At 39.5% G+C, this 14430-nt stretch overlaps 1 protein-coding gene across 4 annotated transcripts in view; it reads right to left on the bottom strand.

Annotated features, from left to right (window-relative positions):
• Positions 1-12562, bottom strand: part of CTNNA2 (catenin alpha 2) — a 234191-nt gene extending 221629 nt beyond the window's left edge. For 3 of the 4 annotated variants that reach the window (XM_081796660.1, XM_081796661.1, XM_081796662.1), the window contains exon 1: positions 12373-12562. In XM_081796660.1, the coding sequence (XP_081652786.1) occupies positions 12373-12510 (138 nt within the window). In that variant the 5' untranslated portion in view covers positions 12511-12562. The remainder of the gene's footprint in view (positions 1-12372) is intronic. The other variant, XM_081796663.1, reaches the window with a different exon arrangement.
• Positions 12563-14430: the final 1868 nt, after the last annotated feature.

The following is a 14430-nucleotide window of genomic DNA, read 5'->3' as shown; positions in this document are numbered from 1 at the left end:
CTATATAATCACCAAGTTGATTAACAGCCATTCAAACCTATCTTTCAGACACTGGGTCGGTCACAGATAAAAGCCATGGGAGTATGATAAGTAGTGATGGAATCCATATTTTTGGTTACTTTATGCTCCAAGACAGCTTAGCCACCAACTACACCCCAAGCTTTTTCAGTTGTATATCTACTTGAGTCAAGAGGGCACCAGTAAACTACTGTAGTGACATGTTCTTTTTGTAGTCCCCAAATTCCAGTTTCAACTACAAATGCATTCTAGAACAGGGCAATTTTTTGGGTCTTTCCTTTTCCTAGAATCTGAAATCACGAAAGGTCCTTAGAATACAGAATGTCAGAGATGGATAGGACCTAAATGATGAGGTGCCAGATGCAAAGTATGAGGGTCAGAGGATTATAGTAATTTTATCATTCTCACAGCCATAGGGTAGATCATTACACCGTCAGAGAAATCCCAGTCATCAGATGCAAAGCACCCAGAGTTGATTTTTAAGATAAGGGTTGAAATTACATATATGCTGAGCCTCAGGCTGCCACAGGGCTCTGTAAAGTTAAACTCCACACCTTCTAAAGCTAATGGAGTAAGGGTAGTCTGAAAACTTGTTTTTAGTTCAAAAGAGCAATGCTCCAACATATCATCCCTCTCAAACTATGGCTCCAGGCTGGCCAGGGGGCTTTGTGATACAAAAAGCCCTTAGAGCTAACAAAGACTGAACACATGAGCGTCGAAGTGGTTTTTTCCTGGGCAATTAAAAACTTCTTGGTATTAAAAAAAAACACATCATTTTTAATGGGGCTCAATTTTTCATTTTTTGCACTACTGACGGGGTCTGACCTTAATAATGTAAGGTTATACTACATAGCAAAGTCTCTGAGTTAACTGGACTAAATATACATACCTTAAACAGTTGCAGAAAACATAACTACAGAGAAAACACACACACACACAAACACACATACAGAGAACAGTCACTCCCTACATGGATGATGAAACAATAAAACTCATTATTTAGTAGAACAAAAGACCAAATATCTCCTACCCATCTGCAGCAGTGACACTGAATGTCACCCTCCAAAGTCTGATCCGGCAGCACCACAATCATAGCCCAGACCCCAGGTTCTTCAGAATCTTCCTAATTCACAGTAATACTACTCTTTCTCAACTTCGGAGAGTAGACTAAAAGAATATTAATATAGTGCTGGGTTAAGATTTTATTATGGTGAGGACAAACTGTTAATAAATGTAAAAGGCTAATAACTATAAATATATATATATATACATGTACAGAAAAGGAGAGAGAGAGGGGTGGGAGGAGGGAATTCTGTCTTTGTCACTTACTCATCAGCTGGTGATTTGGGTGACTTTGGTCAGGCTGCTTTTAGTCTCCTTGGGCCTCAGTTTTCTAATCTGCGAAACTATGATATTGATGATTAAAGCACCTACTTGTTAAGAGGACTAAGATAATATGTGGAAATTACAACAATATCCGGCATAGAGAAGCTAAGTGTTGATTATCTTTCCTCGTCTCCTTAGGTATGGGCAACATAGTTAACTGGTCTCTCTTTTCTGGATGTTTCTTCTAAGTGTACTTAACTCACCTTTTGGATGAATTTTGGGGGTAGGTCATGGTGGGACAAGGTTTTATCCAGATGCCAGGAAACCAAGTTTTTGTGGAAATTAACAGTCCATCTTACATCTGAAAAAGAATTGACTTCAAAAAATGGCCTTGCACTTTGCATATTGACTATGTCGTAAAGACTGAAATGTAACCTGGAAGTGTTTACATTATGTGCGGTAGTTAACTCAAGCAATGCAGTAGACCTTTGACATGAAATATTTAAAGTCTTTAGAATCTATGATTTGCAAGCAACCTTGAAAGTCCATGGCATTTAGTAATTTGAGCAGGCATAAATGATGTAGGCTGTGGAGATGAAGATTCATGAAGCTAGTAAGTAAGATTAACTTATGCCAAATACCAGTACCAAAAAGCAGCTTGGATGATCTACCACACTAGGGTGTATAGGCATTCACTTACAGTAATATGTATTATCCCCAGGGCCGTGTGCAGTCAAGTATGGCTCCTCTCTGAAATGTGACTAGAGAGATATGGAACCTGTACAGAAGAAGCTAACATTTCCAAGCAATTACTTTGGGGCCAGGCACTGTACTAACTACTTACATGAAGGATTGGACTCTAATCTGTATGTACACTTTGGACAAGAGCCTGGGGGCAGTGTTGCAGTGGTTAACTGCATGGTCTCTGGAGTCTGGGATACCTGGACTGGTGCATGAATTCTGCCTCTATCTGTATGACATTGGGTAAGTTATGAAGCTTCTTGAAACCTCAGTTTTCTCATCTGTAAAATGGAGTGGAAAAATAACAGCTACTTCATTAGGTTGTCAAAAGCATTAAATAAGGTAATGAGAGCTTACAAAGAAACTTAGCCCTATATTTAAATAATTACTAGGAGTTTAAGATGAATGCTTGAACTTTTTGGTAATGCTTTATTGTGTGCTATAGGAAAAATTATATCATATGGCAGAGTTTAGGAATCAGGGAATTCGAAGAGTGATGGAATTGGACTATGAACATCTTCAAAGACAGAAAAAAATACTGTTAAGTTTAACAGGTGCTTAAGCTGAACAAAATAGCTCTTTATAAAATATTACGATTTGCAGATTTGTTATGGCTCAATTATTTGAGAAATTCCACTAATTCAGTTCAAATGTACTAATTGGATTGGGGAGGGCAGCAATGAGAAAAAGATAATATTCAGTTTGTACTTTTAAAAAAGTATGGAGACCCAGTTCCATCAATGTAGTTTCTGATGCAGCTTTTCTTGATTTTCTTTTTGGTTCACAGTTTGAATCAAGACCCTATAATTTGCAAAGCTCTACTGTATTTATTAAAACCCAAGATATTTGTGTAGGGTTTTCAGGATCACACCCGTCAAGAAGCTGCAGGCAGAGCCAATCAAGAACCAGTCTGAGAGTGTAGGCTATGTTTTTTAAGAGTTCCAGGTGATTTCACTGCTGCAGCATGTCCAAAGGTCATCCCAGACTCCTGTCTGTCTCACAGCCTAACATCGAATACATTGGCTCAACCTTGGAAATATAACCCAAATCTAAGCACTTATGCCCACACCTCCACTGTCTCTCCTCTAGTCAGAGCACCAATCCCTCGCTGGATGATTAGATCCTTTTATCTATTCTCCCTTCTACTTTTGTCACTCCTGCATATTTCCCAGACAGCAGCACAGTAATTCTCAAAATGGAAGTCAGATCATGTCATGTCTTTGTTCAAAGCCTTCAACAGATTAAAATATCTGAGCAAAATACAGTCTTTACACCCAGCCCTCAATCTCATCTCTGAAATATCTCCTCTCCCTCTGAGCTGCAAGCACACTGGTCTCTTTGTTCTTGATCAAACATGCCAAGCACACTGCCGCCTTGGGGGTCTTGGTTCTTTCTATTCCCACATTCTGGAATGTTCTTCCACTTCCTTCAGTCCCTGCTTAGTAGTCATCTTAGAAGACAAGCCTCTTCTGCCCACACATGCCCTCCTTCATCATTCTCTATCCCACTGCTCTGTTTTATTTTGATCTTCAGCACTTAGTTCCACCTTCCTTACTGTACATTTATCTCATTTGTTCTGTCTTCGCCAGAAGAACGTATGCCCCGTGAGAGCAGGAAGTTTAGCTGGCTTGTTCATGGTTATATTGCCAGCAACTGTCAGCACACGGTGGCCACTCAGTACATTTGTTGCTGAATGAATTTTTCTGGATGAAGTGGAAAGGTTGATTGAGAAAAACAATTTACTCAAGGCTGAAACAGAGGCAGTCTGTGCTTTACTGACGATCACATTGATATTAGGGTTTGTCCCTATTTTCAAACCTTCCACTTGCTACAGATACAAATCTCGCCCTGCATGGCATGATGCCATCAGATGTAACTAAGAGGACGAAGCAGAGACTTGAGATTCCCTTGTCTAACTCATCACTGTTATGGCCTCAATCGTGTGCTTTACTGTGCCAGAACCAGCTCCCTGTCCCGCATCCTCGGTAACCAAGGATCAGGACAACTGCATGCTTGTGAGGCAGGGGGCAGGAGAGAAATGACAGCAGAGTGGGGGGCCCGACCTCAGGAGCATCATGACGGAGTCCGTTCAACTTCTCCCAGGCCTGCAAACACTAAGGCCTTTCTCCTCGGTAGAAATGGGAGGTCTCCACATTAGTCCTTAGATCTGAAATTCCTCCTTTGTAGTTAATTAGGGAATTAAATAAGCACAATGCCTCTTTAGTAAGCCCAGAGGCACCTGTGTAGGAACCTGCAGCCGTGCTATTAAAATATATTACCTCGGGAGCCAAAAAGTTGGCAGTATCCCTGGCTGCATTTATTATTTTATTCATTCTTCAGGCAACATCTGTTTATTGAATACCTGCTATATGCTAGCCGCTCAGCCACATGCTGCAGTGTAGTTAGGAAACCATTTGATATGGCCCCTTCCTAAACGAATCACTAATCTAGCTGGAGAAATATCATAGAGTCATAGTGCTGGATGTGTGCAAATCAAAAGTAAGTTTCCACAAGAGCGAAAAACACAGGGAACTGATCCCATTTAGGGACATGATGTTTGAGCTTAAAGTTGAACAATGATTAGAAATGAGAGGAAGAGGTGGGATGGGGGGGGTCTGTCAGGAAAGAGACAACACAAGGGCAGGCCTGGTGGGGTGGGGCGAGGGAGCACGGCACACCTGACAAGTGGAAGATGGCTTGTGTCAGGCTGATACGTTGTGGGAAGTGGGGGAGGACAGGAAGACTAGCCTGGAGACTGAAGAAGGGGTCAAATCATGCAAGCCTTGCACAGTTCTTGAATAGGTTGGTCTTTTGCCTGAGAACAATAGGAAGCCTCTGAATGGTCTCAGGCAGGGACACTGAACGATTGATTTACATTTTTAGAAGTTCACCCTGGCTGCTGCTGTGTGCAGAAGGGACGGAAAGAGGGCCAGGCAGATGAGAGAGGGCTGCCAGGAGGACACTGCAGTCCATCAGACAATAGCATGTGTAGCTTGCATACGTATCTTTTGGTGCTTATGGTCGAGATGTAGGAGGAGGAAGAAAAGAGGAGCACTGACTAAGAAAGCAATGGAAAGGATAAAACCAGTTTGGAGGGTCTGAAAACAGCTGTATTGATTCTGCATCTCATTTTCCAGGTTAGTTTTTATTTCCTTTGCAACAATGCTTATTTTGCCTTCCTTTGCCACCCCTACTCAGACCACATTACTTTGGTACTAGGTTGCCATACTTTGCATTCCCTCTCTCCAAAAGCCTTGGAAAGGAGGTACAACAGGTATCCTCTGATCAGCTCCACACACCCTGAGTCAGCTCTGCCTTGAAGCCCTTAGCTAAACCTCAGAGGGGATGATTTAGTTGGCCTCTGGAGATGAGGGAAAATAGCTACATTAAAAAAAATTCATTTCTACTGGTGATACTTCCTATAGTGGCTGATACTATAGACCATAAAGCCTCATAGCAGAACTGTTAAATTCTCTTAATCAACAAACCCTTGTGTAAGTTCACCTAGTCTTTATTAAATGGTACCAACACTGTGGGGAAGAAAACCATACAATTTTACTTGTTAAGGCAATTACAAAAAGCCAAATTAATTTTTTTCTGATTCATATTTTGCTATTTTCTAAGGACTACAACATTGTGTTATAGGTTGTGACACCCTCCATTCACTTCATCACATCAATCTCTGTGAACAGCAAATACCAAACTGGGAGAAATTGGCCCACAAATATGAGAAAAAAAACATAAAAATTGATGGAAAATTGAATATACGATCATGAAACTCAATAACCAAAAAAAAATGTTGAAGAGGGCACCTGGGTGGCTCAGTTGGTTAAGCGACTGCCTTCAGCTCAGGTCATGGTCCTGGAGTCCCGGGATCGAGTCCTGCATCGGGCTCCCTGCTCAGCAGGGAGTCTGCTTCTCCCTCTGACCCTCCCCCCTCTCATGTGCTCTCTCTATCTCATTCTCTCTCTCAAATAAATAAATAAAAGCTTAAAAAAAAAAGTGTTGAAGAGCTAAAATTATCACCATTGATTCATAGATTATTTTATGTATTCATTCATTCTCCATTCAAAATGATCTGATATATAACTCTTAGATAATTTTCATTAATTGCAACTCAGAGCTCCATCAGAAGTTCTCAAACAGGGATCCAATGTGCCCTGGGAGAATTGTGAGGTGGTGTTCAGCAGAAGAAGGCACTAAGTGAAGGAACTGCAGGAAGCGGACGAGGAACCAAGATCGTTATTTCAATTCAGTAAGAACTGTTCTTATTGATTAATATGTTTCTTTAAGGTATGGAAGCTCAATATTTCCATTGCAAAAGAGATCTCAGACTAAAAATATTAATGAAACAAACAAAAAGTCCCCACAAACTTATCTAACCAGCTCTCTTGGGGATTTCTACTTCTAGCCCCAAAGGAGTAGCCAATAAGAGACCCACTCTCCTGCTGAGTACAACTAGAAATGCAGAATAAAAATCATTTCTTTGAAAGTATGGAACAGCTGCCAAGGGGCTCAAAATCTAGACTAGCTCAAAAGGAATGCTCATTCAGGGGAGCCTAACTTTGTGCATTTCACTTTTTTTCCCCAGGAATTTGCTAATTCTTAGTGTTGAAAGAGAAACTGAGACACCAGATGGAAGGTAGCTGCTGAGAAGAGAATTATTTAGAGTTTCCAACAATCTCATAGGACTGGAGAGGCAAAAACTGGAGTCTGGGACAGCCAAGGAAGCAAAGGTCTCATGAAGAAGGGGGGTTCAAAGACTGGCACTTGATCACAGGTTTTTTTCTATTAAGATCTTTTCTATTAAGTTACATATACCAACCAGTCAAGAAGCAAATTAGGGGCACTTGGGCAGCTCAGTTGGTTAAGCATCTGACTCTTGATTTTGGCTCAGGTCATGATCTCAGGGTTGTGAGATCCAGCCCTGTGTAGGCTCTGAGCTGGATGTGGAGCCTACTTAAGATTCTCTCCCTCTCTGCCCCTCCCCCACTCTCTGCCCCTCTTTGGGAGGGGGAAAAAAAGCAAATTAAAAGAATCCAAAAAGAAAAAGAAAATTTTCAACCATATTATGATGGTGGGAAAATAAAAACTGGAGAAACTGCTTCATAAATAAGGTGATATACTTAGTAACACATCCGGTCCTCTGGTTGTACTCCTGGAAGACTATTCCATAGGACTAGGGTAAAAGAAAGACAAAGACTACAGACTAGCCTCAAGTCACTTCAGTCTTTGGATTGAAATGGTCTCTCCACTGCCTTTTATTTTATGTTTTTAATTTTTTAATTTTTACTTAAATTCCAGTTAGTTAACATACAGTATAATATTAGTTTCAAGTGTATAATTTAGTGATTCAACAGCTCATCACATTTCTGCCCTTTAGAGAATAGTGAATCCTTTCTGGAAAGAAAAAAACACTATCCAGACTATAGTCTGAATGTTGGTGTCTGTCCTCCAAAATTCCTATGTTGAAATCCTAATATCCAATATGACGGTACCAGGAGGTGGAGCCATGGAGGCTCTAAGGTCATAAGGATGGTGACCTCATGAATGGGATTAACGTTCTTACAAAAGAGACTCCACAGAGATCCCTTACACCTTCTACTATGTAAGGAAACAGTGAGAAGGCCCTGGCTATCAACCAGGAAGAGGGCCTTCACCAGAATTCACCCATTCTGGTGCCTTGATCTTGGGCCTCCCAGCCTCCAGAACTGTGAGAAATAAATTTCTGTTGTTTATAAACCACTCAGTCTGTGGTATTTTCTTATAGCAGCCCAGATTCCAACACAGACCCTTTATACTTTTCCATACAAATTTTGGCCATTTAATAAAAAATTAGCTGACATATAAAAAAATCCATAATCAAGGTAAAAATCAAGTAATAAAAAGAGATGCCATAATAAAATATGTCTCCATTTTGGCGCCTTACAGAGCTCCACAATAGCTTACTTAAACTAATTCAAATTCAATTAAATGAAACATGGCACATTCCAGTCATCAGTCAAATATCAGGGGTGAATCATAATGAAGATTTTTACTCCATTTTGAATGTTTGATGGCTGACAGCTTTTAAGCCCCAGCCTTCCCCCTTTCTATTTTGCCCCACAACTGGGCAAGCAGCTATGAAAGCCCACCTTTTTTTCGATGCCAGTAGGGAAGTTTGAACCATTCAAACCCTAGCTCCCACACAGAGGTCTCAACCCCAATCCACCTCCCTAACATGATAAAAAACAAAACCACTTTTTCTTCTTTGTGCTGAAGCTACTATGGACTAGCCTGGGTGCCTGCTCTGCTCTTCCTCAAAAGTCCTTTTTTGTGACTAATAAACCTGCTCCTACCCTATTCATAGCGTGCTGCATCATCAGTCTCAAAATACAAGCCATTTTTTATGTGTGGCTGGGGAAGAGTTGTCCCCTCTGGGGCAACCACAAAACAAAAACAAAACTGACCCAAATATTGGAGTTCTTTGACTTAGATTTTAAAAATAACTATGATTAACATATCTCTTTAAAAGAGAGGATCTAATAATGAATTTACTAGAGAACTGGAATCAATGAAAAAAAGTTAACTAGAAATTTAAAAAATAATTGAATCCAATAGATCAGTTTCAAGCATATTGGACACAGATGGAAGCAGGATGAGTGAGCTGAAAACTAGGTCAATAGAAAATAACCAGATAAAAGCATAGCTTAGGGAAAAATTAAGCCTTAAATGCATATATTACTAAAATAAGAAGGCTAAAAATCAATGATGTGATTATTTATTTTAGAAAGTTAGAAAAACAGTAAGATATACCAGAAGAAAGCAGAAAAAATATAAAGATAACAGCATAAATAGATAAAATAGAAAATAAAATCTGCAAACTTTAAAGCTGTGTTATAGAAAATATTATTAAATTGATAAACCTCTTGCAAAAGTAATCAAGGGGTGCCTGGGTGGCTCAGTTGGTTAAGCATCTGCCTTCGGCTCAGGTCATGATCCCAGGGTCCTGGGATGGAGTCCCACATCGGGCTCCCTGCTCAGCGGGGAGTCTACTTTTCCCTCTCCCTCTCCCCTTGCTTGTGTTCCCTCTCTAGCTCTCTCTCTCTCTCTCTGTCAAATAAATAAATAAAATCTTAAAAAAAAAAGTAATTGAGAAAAAAGAGAGAAGGTACCAATTAGCACTATAAGGAGTAAAAAAATCTTTAAGTAATAATGCAGATACAGATTATTTTTAAAAGGAGACTATTATGGATAATTTCATGTCAAACAATTAGAAAATTAAATAAAAATAACAAATTCCTAGAATACAACTTACGAAAGCTGACCCAAAAAGAAATAGAAAAGTTAAATAGTCTTATGTTTAGTAAAAATAACTGAATGTGCAATTTGTAAACCTTTCCTCACATAAACACCTATGCTTAAGTTGCTGTATCAGTGAATTCCTCAAAATATTAAAAAGAAATAATAATAAGTAATGGCAATCTTATTCATTTCCAAAAACTAAAAAGAAAGAACAATTTTCTACTCATTTTTTGAAGGAAAGCATAATTTAGACACTAACACTTCTGAAGGAGATTAAAGGAGACAAAAAACATGTAAGTGTCTCAAAATGTTCAGAAAACTTGTTTGAAACCATTCTATACTCTTAGTGAATGAGTAATAAGAGAGAACTAAATTAAGCAAATAAAAATATCTGTAAGATGTCTATAACAACGATAGAATTAATGGTAACATCAAAATGTTCTTATGGAGATCTAGAAGTAACAAAAATATCAATTTTCACAATATTGTAATGACGGTCCTTGCTAGTGTAGGAATGAAAGGGAAAAAAACAAGGTAAAAGAATTGGAAAAGAAGAACCACAACAGTCATAATTTGCAGACAGCACGATTATATATACAGAACATCCAAAAAGAAACAAACTTCTGGAATTAGTAGGTGAATTTTCAAGGTCAATGGATATAAAATCAATATATTAACCAAATTTTTCACATTACAGACACAAACACTAAGGCCCAGAAAGATGCCTACTTCTATACAAGTACTTTCAAAATGAGAAAACTGGTGGCTCTCAGCCCAGTGCTCCAGCTTTTTTTTACATGTATGCATCAGCAATCTAGCACTTGTTTGAAGGACATAAGCTATAGAAATGGTTTTGATTCCAGTCCTCTCCAATCAAACAGAGGCCAATCCCACATCTCAGTCCTTCCATCTCCTAGGCACCAAGACATTCCAAAATGCTGCTGGCTGCAGTAACCACCCAGGGGTAATGAAGGGAATAACTGAGGGAAGCAAAACAATGATTTTCTGAAACACGGAGTTCTGGCTGACCTGAGCTTCTGCTTCTGCCACAAGTTTAGGGTCAAGGATTATTCACAGTAGCTGGATACACCTACAGTGAATCCTACAGATGGGATGAGGGGATATGGTAAATGTGTCCAGAGTCTATCACAGGAGAAGGGAGAATGAGTAGACATGAGGGCTACTTGGGCTCACATTTACACAGGGCATCAAGTAAGTATTATCTCAAATGAGGCTATGTACAGAATTACAGAATAACACAAACAAGACTGGAAGTAGGTTATGTTTATCTCACAACTTTAAACACATGTCCCTTTTTCTGTCCACCATGCCTATAACACACCATTAATTAATATTTTCTATAAATTCTGCAATTATCTTGTAAACATTGAAGTTATATAAATGCGATGATCTACCTCAATGTTAATATTACCATTTTATTACATATGAATACTTTAAAACTTTTTGTAGCATTCATTCAGCATTACTTCTTTTCTTCCTCCTCCCCTTCCCACTCTACCCCTCCTCTTTTTATAACTTCTCTTTCTTAAGACAAGGAAGTAGCCAGGGCTTCCAAGGTCAATCTTGGGAAGCCTGGATTCCTCAGTGGCCAAGTGAACTGGAACATGGAGGTGGAATCTGAGGAATGATGGAGTACTTGCCTTGTAGGTGAAGACAGAGCAAGATACTGCCTTGATGTCATTAAGTAGGTCTATTTTTAGCTCCAGACTGGTGTTGCCTCAAGACACTGGGGTTATGGAGGTAAGTTCAAGGCCTAGGGTTTTGGACACTCAACTTGATGACTGCTGTCATGGGTGACAATGACTCAGCTTGTGTCCTAGAGGACCAGGGGCACCCTCTGGGCTTGATGGAGGACTTCCTGCTGGCCTGGTGTCTTCGGCACCAGAGGCAACAGCAGTGCTGGAGTAACCAAAAAGCAAGCTAAGTCGGTGCTTAGGCCTCAATTAAATCGGAACACAACCCTATCGCTCACTCCAAGAAAAATAGAGAAGATTTCACATTTGATGACCTCATTCAGCATTTAATTTTGCCATCTGAAGAAAACAAGAAATAATCTATTTTACTCTTAGCTTGTATTTAAGTTGCCTGTCATTTTGAGTAATTTCATTTTATCCTAAATTAAAGTATAGATATACCAGAGTTTTGTTGTTGTTGTTGTTTTTAAGTGCTCAGAGCCTGGCCCTGATAACTATTCCCTAAATTTGTCAGGATCTTTTCCCCTTCTATACTCTTCCTCTGGCACACATGCACTTCCTATTTAACATCTCTAAGTTTCTATTCAGTCCCACATCACTAAATCCAACCTTTGCCATGCTGTTGGTTTTCAGCTACTAGATATAAGCAGCTTGATTATCATTTCACTTTTATTTTGTTTGCCTTAAATAAATATTTTTTCAATATTACATAGCACAATTCTGCATTTATAAAACAACTCCCACAGGATTCTCAAACACAGAATATACTTAGGACTCTGAACTTGATCCTGCTGCCCCAGGATCCTTCGTCAGGAATCCCAGTATCTCTTTGGGAAAAGTGAGACACTTTTTTCACTAATTCATAATGTGGCCAGCTAATCTAAGCTCAGGGACATGGAGTGGAGAGGGGGATAAGGAAGAAGAGAAGGGTATAGTGTTTAAACTTCCATTTGGCAATTTTTATTCTATTCCCTCAAATCAAAGCTGGCATTCAGCACTTTGGAGCATCTCTTCTACCTCTCCTGTCTCAGCCTCTACCTATTGTTCAGGAAAATTAGCACACATGTTCCAGAACATGTTTAGAATTGTGGGATAGAGAAAGGAGAGAATACTGATAACCTGCCTCTTCTGCAAGGGATAGAAGCATCAGAAGGTAAAAGAAAGATAGGTTCCAAGACTTTATTTCTCCAGGAAAACCACAGAAGGGTTATCTACTGAAATTCCAAGACTGATATGTGGAGATTAAACCCAACAATAAATTCTTCTCTTCAGGCTTCTCCTGACTTACCTCCACCAGCTTGTTGGCATGCTCACGGAAAACCTGGGCATATTCCTTCACTTCCTTCTCATTCCCACTCTTTGCAGCCTCAATGAGAACTAGCAAAGGGACATTAGTTTCCAAGAAAGAATCAGATATGTGATCCATCACTGCTTTCCGAAGCTGCAGTAAAAACAAAAACAACACACACACAATTAAGGAATAGAAGAATGGTATATTTATGACTCTGTTACTCACTTAGCAATATGGATTAAATTACTGCCTGAGAATAAAAATTTTTCTAAACTATGCCCAGTTCTCATTATCCCTGGAAATAATTTTCAACTCTTTTTAATTTTCCCAGTGCATATCATATCAAAGGAAAACAAAGAGAGATAACTGATAAATGCTTCTGAATTAACTTTATTATATGTCAGTTTGAAAGTTACATATATGGCCTGTAGCTTAATACATTATAGGCGCTCTCCTATCAAAAGTCTATTTTCCTCCTTCATTGACTCAAATGTCTCCCTCCAGGAAGTTTTGAATCACAATACATCTCAAGGACACAGGACTCAGTTCAAGGCTCTTTAGAAAAAGGAGAAATCTAGGCATCAACCAGCAAGTACGGAGAGCTTTAGATGATGAGATGGGCCTTGAAGTCATGCCTAAAACCTCACCTTTTTGCAGTAGACTGCCCTTTCTACATCCATTGTTGGAATCTGATGGAGGTAGAAACATGAAACCTCTCATAATCTCAAAGTGCTATGATGATATAGTTGCAGTGCTCCAGAAAGAAGTACTTAGAGTTATTCTTCAAGGTAAGTAAAAATAAACATACCCAAATATCTAACAATGCATAATTACACATCATTTCCACATTGTTAAAATGGGAAGCAGGGCAGCTGCATGGAAAAAAAAAAAAAAAATGAAACCATACCTGGAAAATCACCTCAGGGCTGCTTTGCTCAAAATTGTCAGGATGTATACAGGGAGAAAACACCCAAATAAATGCAAGAGAAGATGGTAAAAAATGGGTATGTTTTCCAAACAAGTAAACCTACTCAGTAGTACACAGGCAAATCTTTTGGGAGGGTGATACATACATATTTATTATTGGTCAGAAGGAAAACTTTGAACAAATCTCAGTTCCTTTTTGTGTTAATTACCATAAGGTATGTATGTGTGTATATATAATTTAGTTTGGTTTACCTCTGAATGGGGCTTGATATTTCACCATCAAAAAAATATATGCGAAGTTAACATTAGTCAGCTACTTATTTGGTGGCGTGTGTTAAACTACAGCTTGGGAATAATGTGGGCTTATTGGTGAGCTCATATATTCCAGATACACACAATGTACCAGATACTCAAGTAAGATCTTTACATATGATATCATTTAATCCCCAAAACAACACCATAAGATAGGCACTATTCATTTCTTTTTTTTTAAGATTTTATTTATTTATTTGACAGAGAGAGACACAGCGAGAGAGGGAAAACAAGCAGGGGGAGTGGAAAGGGAGAAGCAGACTTCCCACTGAGCAGGGAGCCCAATGCGGGGCTCGATCCCAGGACCCTGAGATCATGACCTGAGCCAAAGGCAGACGCTTAACGACTGAGCCACCCAAGTGCCCCAAATAGGCACTATTCTTTTTTTTTTTTTTAAAGATTTTATTTATTTATTTGAGAGAGAGAGAGTGAGAGAAAGAGCTCAAGAGGGGGTAGGGTCAGAGGGAGAAGCAGACTCCCTGCTGAGCAGGGAGCCCAACGTGGGACTCGATCCCAGGACTCCGGGATCATGACCTGAGCCGAAGGCAGTCGCTTAACCAACTGAGCCACCCAGGCACCCTAGGCACTATTCTTATACCAGGTTTTCAAATGAAGAAAATGGGACTAAGAAACATTAAATAACTTGTCTGCAATCATAAGGTAGCAAGTGGCAGTGCCCACAGTAAGAAGGTCTGAAGGGGACAGTGCAGTAAACACTTGAAACTGATCTGCCATGGCTATCTTCCAGGACAGAGTCCCACATGAAGGAGAAACTATTGGGAGTATAATCAAAATTGAACTTGACAGGGACAATAG

Source organism: Leptonychotes weddellii, chromosome 10, assembly GCF_054177405.1.
Source record: "Leptonychotes weddellii isolate Sample4059 chromosome 10, ASM5417740v2, whole genome shotgun sequence".
NCBI lineage: Eukaryota > Metazoa > Chordata > Mammalia > Carnivora > Phocidae > Leptonychotes > Leptonychotes weddellii.
Note: the sequence above shows the minus strand (reverse complement) of the source record. Positions and strands in the feature narration are given on the sequence as shown.